Source organism: Hemibagrus wyckioides, linkage group LG05 (genome assembly GCF_019097595.1).
Source record: "Hemibagrus wyckioides isolate EC202008001 linkage group LG05, SWU_Hwy_1.0, whole genome shotgun sequence".
In the NCBI taxonomy this organism is placed as follows: Eukaryota; Metazoa; Chordata; class Actinopteri; order Siluriformes; family Bagridae; genus Hemibagrus; species Hemibagrus wyckioides.
In genome coordinates, this window is record NC_080714.1 from 806,759 (window position 1) to 816,758 (window position 10,000).

General features: G+C 48.8%; 2 protein-coding genes across 3 annotated transcripts in view; one reads left to right on the forward strand and one right to left on the reverse strand.

Moving 5' to 3' along the window:
- The window catches only part of rnf34a (ring finger protein 34a), a 10,713-nt gene extending 8,443 nt beyond the window's left edge, over positions 1 to 2,270 (reverse strand). For both annotated transcript variants that reach the window (XM_058390164.1, XM_058390165.1), the window contains exons 1-6: positions 2,149 to 2,270; positions 1,093 to 1,320; positions 754 to 941; positions 483 to 669; positions 337 to 387; positions 72 to 264 (exon numbers count right to left, since the gene is read on the reverse strand). In XM_058390164.1, coding sequence (XP_058246147.1) covers positions 72 to 264; positions 337 to 387; positions 483 to 669; positions 754 to 941; positions 1,093 to 1,320; positions 2,149 to 2,154 — 853 coding nt within the window. In that variant the 5' untranslated portion in view covers positions 2,155 to 2,270. The remainder of the gene's footprint in view (positions 1 to 71; positions 265 to 336; positions 388 to 482; positions 670 to 753; positions 942 to 1,092; positions 1,321 to 2,148) is intronic.
- Positions 2,271 to 2,551: 281 nt separating this feature from the next.
- anapc5 (anaphase promoting complex subunit 5) overlaps positions 2,552 to 10,000 on the forward strand; it is a 25,843-nt gene continuing 18,394 nt past the window's right edge. Inside the window, exons 1-7 of the mRNA XM_058389387.1 lie at positions 2,552 to 3,010; positions 6,943 to 7,022; positions 7,242 to 7,345; positions 7,525 to 7,744; positions 7,861 to 7,921; positions 7,999 to 8,100; positions 9,884 to 10,000. The exon at positions 9,884 to 10,000 is cut by the window's right edge and continues 74 nt beyond it. Coding sequence (XP_058245370.1) covers positions 2,807 to 3,010; positions 6,943 to 7,022; positions 7,242 to 7,345; positions 7,525 to 7,744; positions 7,861 to 7,921; positions 7,999 to 8,100; positions 9,884 to 10,000 — 888 coding nt within the window. The 5' untranslated portion in view covers positions 2,552 to 2,806. The remainder of the gene's footprint in view (positions 3,011 to 6,942; positions 7,023 to 7,241; positions 7,346 to 7,524; positions 7,745 to 7,860; positions 7,922 to 7,998; positions 8,101 to 9,883) is intronic.

A 10,000-nucleotide genomic window follows, 5' to 3' on the forward strand; every position in this document is an offset into this window, starting at 1 on the left:
GTGTATGTGTGTGTATGTGTGTGTGTTTGTGTGTGTTTGTGTGTGTGGGTGTGTGTGTGTGTAACACTCACTGGACTTGCGGTTGTCCAGGTTCTCAGTGTACAGTCTCCTCACTCTCTCCACCAGCTCCCATTTCTCACAGCAGCCAGAAAAGTTGACGAAATTGCGAGCGAGGATTTCCTTCAGCTGTCTGACGGTCAGCTGCTCCACATTGTCCACACACGACAGGTCAGAGAGGGACACTCGCCCCGCCCTCCGCACCACCTGACCAATCAGAAACCACTGCAGTAACACCATTAAACAACAACGACTGGTCATTTTTATCCTTCTTCTCACCTCTGGGGTTTGTTCTGTGGGCTCGAGGGTGAAAAGTGATGCAGAGTCAGTCTGTAAACACACACACACATACACACACACACAGGTTCAGAGTGACTCCTCCATGCTGCTCATCCCTCCATCATCCTTTTCCACTTCACACACACCTCAGTGGTGGACCCTGAGCCATCGTCCCTACTGACTGGCTCTTCTTGAGCAGATGAGAGAAGGGAGGCGGAGTCTGTGGTGGGCAGGGTGTACAGGGGTCTCGTGGGGAAGGTGGGCGTGTCTGAATCCTCCTCACTCTCCACCCCCTGGTGAAACAGCACTAAATTCACCAAGTCCTCTTTTTCTCTGTGGGTGAGGAAAATGACCAGTCCATCAAGCTAGTCCATGCAATTATTAGGCCACGCCCACTCCACACCCCTACGCTGGTACCTGCAGGTGTCAGTGTTGATGTTGCGTAGTGTTAAGTAGTGCCGCAGGTCTTTAACGCGCAGCTTCATGAGGCGTGGCCGCTGGAACGCTGTCCCCTTCAGCAGGTTACAGGTGCAGCAGATCCTCAGGTTCTCCTGCAGAACCGAACACAGAGAGCAGAAACTCCGCCTACATTCACAGCACACGTACTGCGCGCACACACGAGAGAGAGGGGGGGGGGGTTAAAATATATTAATCAGAGACACTTATACAAATATGCAGGAAGTTCTCTCACCTTCTCTACCTCTCCAACAAGACAGAGAGTGAGACAGATAGAGAGAGAGACAGTTGCATACTCACCCTCCTTCTGAAGATGGAGAAGCTCTCTCTACATGACTGACAGCTGAGTGTGTGTGTGTGAGGGTGTGTGTGTGTGTGAGGGTTTGTGTGTGTGGAATATCCAGCTGATGGAGCGAAGCGGAACGGACCGGCTCCTCCAAACCCGGGCTGCTGTCCCCTCACTGCCCCCGCCCCCATCACCTCGTTCAGCAGACCACAACACGATGCCCACACACACGAGGCACCCGCCTACACACACACACACACACACATTAACCCTGATGTGTGATTAAGTGAATGTGAAAAATGCAGAGCTTTAAAAGTAACATGATTGACAGGTCAACAGACACGCCCCTTTGTTCTGATTGGTTAAATGCTGGTCTCCTGCTACTTTAATCCTTCAGACTGCCCCTTACTCACACTCCCTATGTAGGCAGCCTCCATTAACACTGACACAGGGGTTAAAGGTGTAATACTGTGTAGTGAGGACCCAGCTCTCGCTCTCAGTGCTGTTCTGCTGTGGATTTCTCTTTATTCAGATCAGTGTGTCAGAGATTTACAGCACTCTACTGAACGTCCTGATGCTGACAGATCAGTATGATTTGGGACGCGGCCGGAGTGAGCAGCGCTGTAATGAGGGATTAGTGCACTTCAAAATAACTCAGCTCAGACTTTACCTCTCTGTGATACATCACACCTCTAAATAACACCATTCTAACTTATTATCTACCTTTTTAACCCACGTGAACCAAAAAAGATCCAACTATCCTCATGTAGGACACTAAGTAGTGCACCAAACGTAGTGTATAAGACGCTATGCAGATAAATCGGGTTCCAGAGGAATTTACAGAAATTACATGTTTCGTTATAACCCTTTACACTGCATATGTTGCAGAAGCCACAATATTTACCACCCTACGAAGTGCACTTCTCTAAGCTCTCATTTGGGACGCGGTCCGTGTTTCTATTAGCAACGCTAGCAGTGTTAAACTGGCTATCTCCTAAAACAGAATCTGAGCCATACCTGTTGATTTAACCGATCTGTACACTACAGTTAGTGTAAATGAATATCAGTACCTTCATATCAGCAATTCTTAAAGAAAGTTAAGTTAAATACAAAAGATCACGAGCCATCGCACACAGCTAATCCACACAGCTGCGTCTTCATTACTAACTTCCGTATAGCAACAAGCCCCGCCCATCGGCGCTACGATTGGCTAGGTCACCTCAGAAAGAACGAGCTGATTGGTTAGGACGACAGGATTTTTTTTTGTAGGATATATTTAGCCTCGTTGTTTTGTTTTGTTTTTATCTGTAGGTTTAGAATATTTTATAACCATTCATTACTTGCAAAAAATAATTAAAGGGATAAATATTTGATTTGCTGCCCAAGCTGCCCAGCCGTATAAAAATCACTTCCGGATTCTAGTGACGCAACAGAGGGAGAGGTGATTTGATTGGCTGCGCTTTGCGGCGCACACTGAGATGTCATCAGTTCGCCGGAACTGGAGGGTGGGTTTGAATCTTTCCCTTTAGCGCGTGTTGTTGATGCTAATGCACTGATTAAACTGGAGCTTAAAGATGATTTAGAGTTTATAATGCGTTATAAACACACACACAGACTTCAGGGGGTGCTGAGGGGTATGAAGAGTGGTCTATGAGGTGGTATAAGCTCCTACAGTGTATGTAAGTGCGTGTTTATCACATTGTGGTTATAGAGGCGTTATAGCGCGTCATGGCGAGTGTTCATGAGAGTCTGTACTTTAACCCGATGATGGTCAACGGAGTGGTGCAGGTCAACATCTTCGGCATTAAGGACTGGGTCACTCCCTACAAGATGTCCGTGTTAGCGCTGCTCTATGAGATGAGTTCCGCTAATAAACACCTGGAGCTGCTGGACAGGAGGAGGCTCAACAAACTCATCTTACCTTTACAACAGGTAACACACACACACACACACACACACACACACCTCTACAACAGGTAACACACACACACACACACACACCTCTACAACAGGTAACACACACACACCTCTACAACAGGTAACACACACACCTCTACAACAGGTAACACACACACACACACACACACCTCTACAACAGGTAACACACACACACACACACACCTCTACAACAGGTAACACACACACACACACACCTCTACAACAGGTAACACACACACACACACACCTCTACAACAGGTAACACACACACACACACACCTCTACAACAGGTAACACACACACACACACACCTCTACAACAGGTAACACACACACACACCTCTACAACAGGTAACACACACACACACCTCTACAACAGGTAACACACACACACACCTCTACAACAGGTAACACACACACACACACCTCTACAACAGGTAACACACACACACACACCTCTACAACAGGTAACACACACACACACACACCTCTACAACAGGTAACACACACACACACACACCTCTACAACAGGTAACACACACACACACACCTCTACAACAGGTAACACACACACACACACACCTCTACAACAGGTAACACACACACACACACACCTCTACAACAGGTAACACACACACACACACACCTCTACAACAGGTAACACACACACACACACACACCTCTACAACAGGTAACACACACACCTCTACAACAGGTAACACACACACCTCTACAACAGGTAACACACACACCTCTACAACAGGTAACACACACACACACACACACACACCTCTACAACAGGTAACACACACACACACCTCTACAACAGGTAACACACACACACACACACACACCTCTACAACAGGTAACACACACACCTCTACAACAGGTAACACACACACCTCTACAACAGGTAACACACACACACACACCCCTCTACAACAGGTAACACACACACACCCACACACCCCTCTACAACAGGTAACACACACACACCCACACACCCCTCTACAACAGGTAACACACACACACACACACCTCTACAACAGGTAACACACACACACACACCTCTACAACAGGTAACACACACACACACCTCTACAACAGGTAACACACACACACACCTCTACAACAGGTAACACACACACACACCTCTACAACAGGTAACACACACACACACCTCTACAACAGGTAACACACACACACCTCTACAACAGGTAACACACACACACACACACACCTCTACAACAGGTAACACACACACACACACACCTCTACAACAGGTAACACACACACACACACACCTCTACAACAGGTAACACACACACACCCACCCACCCCTCTACAACAGGTAACACACACACACCCACCCACCCCTCTACAACAGGTAACACACACACACCCACCCACCCCTCTACAACAGGTAACACACACACACCCACCCACCCACCCTCTACAACAGGTAACACACACACACCCACCCACCCACCCCCCCACAACAGGTAACACACACACCCACCCACCCCTCTACAACAGGTAACACACACACCCACCCACCCACCCACCCCTCTACAACAGGTAACACACACACACCCACCCACCCACCCCCCTACCACAGCCAACACACACACACCCACCCACCCACCCCTCTACACCAGCTAACACACACACTCCCTCCCACCCACCCACCCCTCTACAACAGCTAACACACACACACACACACACCCACCCCTCTACAACAGCTAACACACACACACCCCCCCCCCCCCCCCCCCCCCTACAACAGCTAACACACACACACCCACCCACCCACCCACCCCTCTACAACAGCTAACACACACACACACACCCACCCCTCTACAACAGGTAACACACACACACCCACCCACCCACCCCTCTACACCAGGTAACACACACACACACACCCACCCACCCCTCTACAACAGCTAACACACACACACACACACCCACCCACCCCTCTACAACAGGTAACACACACACACACACCCACCCACCCCTCTACAACAGGTAACACACACACACCCACCCACCCACCCCTCTACAACAGGTAACACACACACACACACCCACCCACCCCTCTACAACAGGTAACACACACACACACACCCACCCCTCTACAACAGGTAACACACACACCCCCACCCACCCCACTACAACAGGTAACACACACACACACACCCACCCACCCACCCCTCTACAACAGGTAACACACACACACACCCACCCACCCACCCCTCTACAACAGGTAACACACACACACCCACCCACCCACCCCTCTACAACAGGTAACACACACACACCCACCCACCCACCCCTCTACAACAGGTAACACACACACACACACCCACCCACTCCTCTACAACAGGTAACACACACACACCCACCCACCCCTCTACAACAGGTAACACACACACACCCACCCACCCCTCTACAACAGGTAACACACACACACACACACACACACACACACACACACCCCTCTACAACAGGTAACACACACACACACACACACACACCCCTCTACAACAGGTAACACACACACACACACACACACACCCCTCTACAACAGGTAACACACACACACACACACACACACCCCTCTACAACAGGTAACACACACACACCCACCCACCCACCCCCTACAACAGGTAACACACACACACACACACACACCCCTCTACAACAGGTAACACACACACACACACACACACCTCTACAACAGGTAACACACACACACACACACACACACACCCCTCTACAACAGGTAACACACACACACACACACACCTCTACAACAGGTAACACACACACACCCACCCACCCCCCCCTCTACAACACCTATCCCACACCCACCCACCCACCCACCCACCCCTCTACATCATCTAACACACACCCACCCACCCACCCACCCACCCACCCCTCTACAACAGGTAACACACACACACCCACCCACCCACCCCTCTACAACAGGTAACACACACACACCCACCCACCCACCCCTCTACAACAGGTAACACACACACACACCCACCCACCCCTCTACAACAGGTAACACACACACACCCCCCCACCCACCCCTCTACAACAGGTAACACACACACACACACCCCCCCACTCCTCTACAACAGGTAACACACACACACCCCCCCACCCCCCTACAACAGGTAACACACACACACCCACCCACCCACCCTCTACAACAGGTAACACACACACACCCACCCACCCACCCCTCTACAACAGGTAACACACACACACCCACCCACCCACCCCTCTACAACAGGTAACACACACACACCCACCCACCCACCCCTCTACAACAGGTAACACACACACACACACCCACCCACCCTCTACAACAGGTAACACACACACACACCCACCCACCCCTCTACAACAGGTAACGCCCACCCCCCCCTCTACAACAGGTAACGCCCACCCACCCCTCTACAACAGGTAACACCCACCCACCCCTCTACAACAGGTAACACACACACACACACACACACACACACACACACACCCCTCTACAACAGGTAACACACACACACACACACACACACCCCTCTACAACAGGTAACACACACACACACACACACCTCTACAACAGGTAACACACACACACACACACACACACACCCCTCTACAACAGGTAACACACACACACACACACACACACCCCTCTACAACAGGTAACACACACACACACACACACCTCTACAACAGGTAACACACACACACACACACACACCTCTACAACATACTTAATAATAGTAACAACAATGTGTCTCTCTCTCCATGTTAATATTAATAAAGAAACATTGTATGTTAGAAGTTAATACTTTTTAATTTGTTTATTTTATTAGTGTGTGTGTGTGTGTGTGTGTGTGTGTGTGTGTGTTTAAGGGCCCGGATGTGACATTTGAGCAGTTCCTGAGCTCAGTAGAGGAGTGCTGTCCTCACATCGCCAACACCATCAAACACAGGTAACACCCTGAACTATACCTGTCTCACCTCCCTCACCGGTCTCACATCTCTCACCCTACTACACCTCTCTTACCTGTCTCACCCTACTACACCTCACCTGTCTCACTTCACACTGCTCTTGTTGTTGAAAGTTATACATTCTCTTGCTTGGTTTTAAATGTTTGAATACTGTAAAATAAACAAACGTGTGTGTGTGTGTGTGTGTGTGTGTGGGGGAGGTTGTGTTCAATTGCAGACAGAGAGCTGCAGGACATGGAGCAATTTTTTGCTGAATTACCGAGTGCCTTCACTGACTCTGAGGCCTTCAAGACCAGTGTTGTAGGTGTGTGTGTGTCTGTGTGTTTTATGAGAGAGAGAGAGAAATTTTAACAGTGAAGAAAAACATTTTTTAGTCAGTCTCTCTGTAGGTGCTTCTATTTATTATTATTATTCCTATTTTATTCACATATAGAATTATAAATACTCCTGAACATTAACGTGTGTGTGTGTGTGTGTGTGTAGGGTTGTTTATGCGTCAGATGCTGCTGGCGTATAATAAACTGTCCTTCAGTCAGGTGTATAAACTCTACAAGGCCCTGCAGCAGTACTGTCACCGTGGGCAACGACCCCGACATGACCTCGCTAACGATGACATGGAGCTGAGTGCTAACGAGGACACGCTGACCGACATCACGGGGAAAAGCCAGACAGACACGTGCTCTCTGCACCAGTCAGAGCTTCGGTCAGTGTGTGTGTGTGTGTGTGGGAGAGGGAGCTCTGTAGTTTAATTTTGGGTATGAAATATTGTAAAATACATCAAACAAGTGATTATCACGGCGTGTGTGTGTGTGTGTGTAGGAATGATGAAAGTTGTGGTCCTCTCTCTCAGAAACAGGCGGAGTATTTTCTTGCTCGACAGGTCAGTCATCAACACACACACCCCTAAATCTGAGTTTGTGTTTAATGTAATAAACAGGTGTGTGTGTGTGTGCGCAGGCATACATGTTGAAAAACGATGAGAACAAGGCCATGAGTCCAGATAAACTGCAGGACGAACTCAACAACATCCTGAAGTTTAACCCTGACCTCGCTGAGGTGGTGAGTTCAGTGCTGTGGTCATCAGAGGACACGCACATAAATAGCAAAGTAAAAGCCTAAAATCTATAGGTATGAGTGAGGTGTGTGTGTGTGTGTGTACATGTGTGTGAGTGTGTGTGAGTGTGTGTGAGTTCATGAGTGCATCACTGATTGGTCTAGGGATGTCACAGTACTTTCAGACACAACTGGTTCCGAGAGACACAAAAAATAAGAAAAGCAGTAGGGGTGTTTATTGCTAAAGATTTGCAGCCGTTTTCGGTGATATGGGTTTAGACACCTTATAATATCACTCCACCCGCGGTACACACTACTGACACACCCTTTTTTTAGGCACTGAGGTAATTCCTGACATCGAAAAGGAATCGGCTAAAGTACAAAGTCTTGCTCTAATAACAGATAGCTGGACCTCGGGGACAGTTATCTCAGGGTGACTGGTCATTACATAGAGGATTGGGAAATAAAGAACACCGTACTCCAAACACGTCTCCTCTATGAAAGTCATACAAGAGCTAATTTATATCTCACTATTTTCAGTACACTATGAATTTGTACAAGTTGATTTTTGCATTTAAGTAAAATAAAGAAACTAAAACTAAAACTTCTTAACATCTCACTGTTTCTGTCACCTAAACAAAGAATAATGGGAAAAAAAACCACTTTAATTTTTAAATCCAAGCCATCAGAACCGACCCGGAAACCGTGGTTAAAAACCCAGGTATTGAACCGTGGGTTAACTGAATTGTTTCGTCACTGATTGGTGGACTCCTCCCTCTTTTTGTGGTAGGCGTGGATGTACGGAGCTGTCAGGGAAATACAGTCTCTTTTTTCTCCCAGTAAATACTGGAGTTTTGTGTCGTTCTCCAGTTTGATGAAGTCCGGACAAATCAGCTCAAATTTAGGAAAGAACTGTTTTGGAATTTCCTGGTAGTTTGGACAGGATGTGAGGAAGTGGAGCTCTGTCTCTACCTCTCCTTGGTTACAGTACAGACAGAACCTGCTCTCTCTGGGCAGCCAGCTCTGTCTGTATCTGCCCCTCTCTATACCCAGGCTGTGGTCACTGAGTCTGTATCTGCCCCTCTCTATAGCCAGGCTGTGGTCACTGAGTCTGTATCTGCCCCTCTCTATACCCAGGCTGTGGTCACTGAGTCTGTATTTGCCCCTCTCTATACCCAGGCTGTGGTCACTGAGTCTGTATCTGCCCCTCTCTATAGCCAGGCTGTGGTCACTGAGTCTGTATCTGCCCCTCTCTATAGCCAGGCTGTGGTCACTGAGTCTGTATCTGCCCCTCTCTATAGCTAGGCTGTGGTCACTGAGTCTGTATCTGCCCCTCTCTATAGCCAGGTTGTGGTCACTGAGTCTGTATCTGCCCCTCTCTATAGCCAGGCTGTGGTCACTGAGTCTGTATCTGCCCCTCTCTATAGCCAGGCTGTGGTCACTGAGTCTGTATCTGCCCCTCTCTATAGCCAGGCTGTGGTCACTGAGTCTGTATCTGCCCCTCTCTATAGCCAGGTTGTGGTCACTGAGTCTGTATCTGCCCCTCTCTATAGCCAGGCTGTGGTCACCGAGCCTGTATCTGCCCCTCTCTATAGCCAGGCTGTGGTCACCGAGCCTGTATCTGCCCCTCTCTATAGCCAGGCTGTGGTCACCGAGCCTGTATCTGCCCCTCTCTATAGCCAGGCTGTGGTCACCGAGTCTGTATCTGTTTATAGTTTTCCTCGGCATGTTTTCTCTGATTGTACTCGGTATTCTCTCTCTCTCTCTCTCTCTCTCTCTCTCTCTGCAGCACTATGTGAGTTATTTGAACAGTATGCGTGTTCAGGATGTCTTCACCTCCACACACAGTCTCCTGCACTACTTTGACCGCATCGTCTTGTCCGGTGGTGAGGGGAAGAGTAACGGA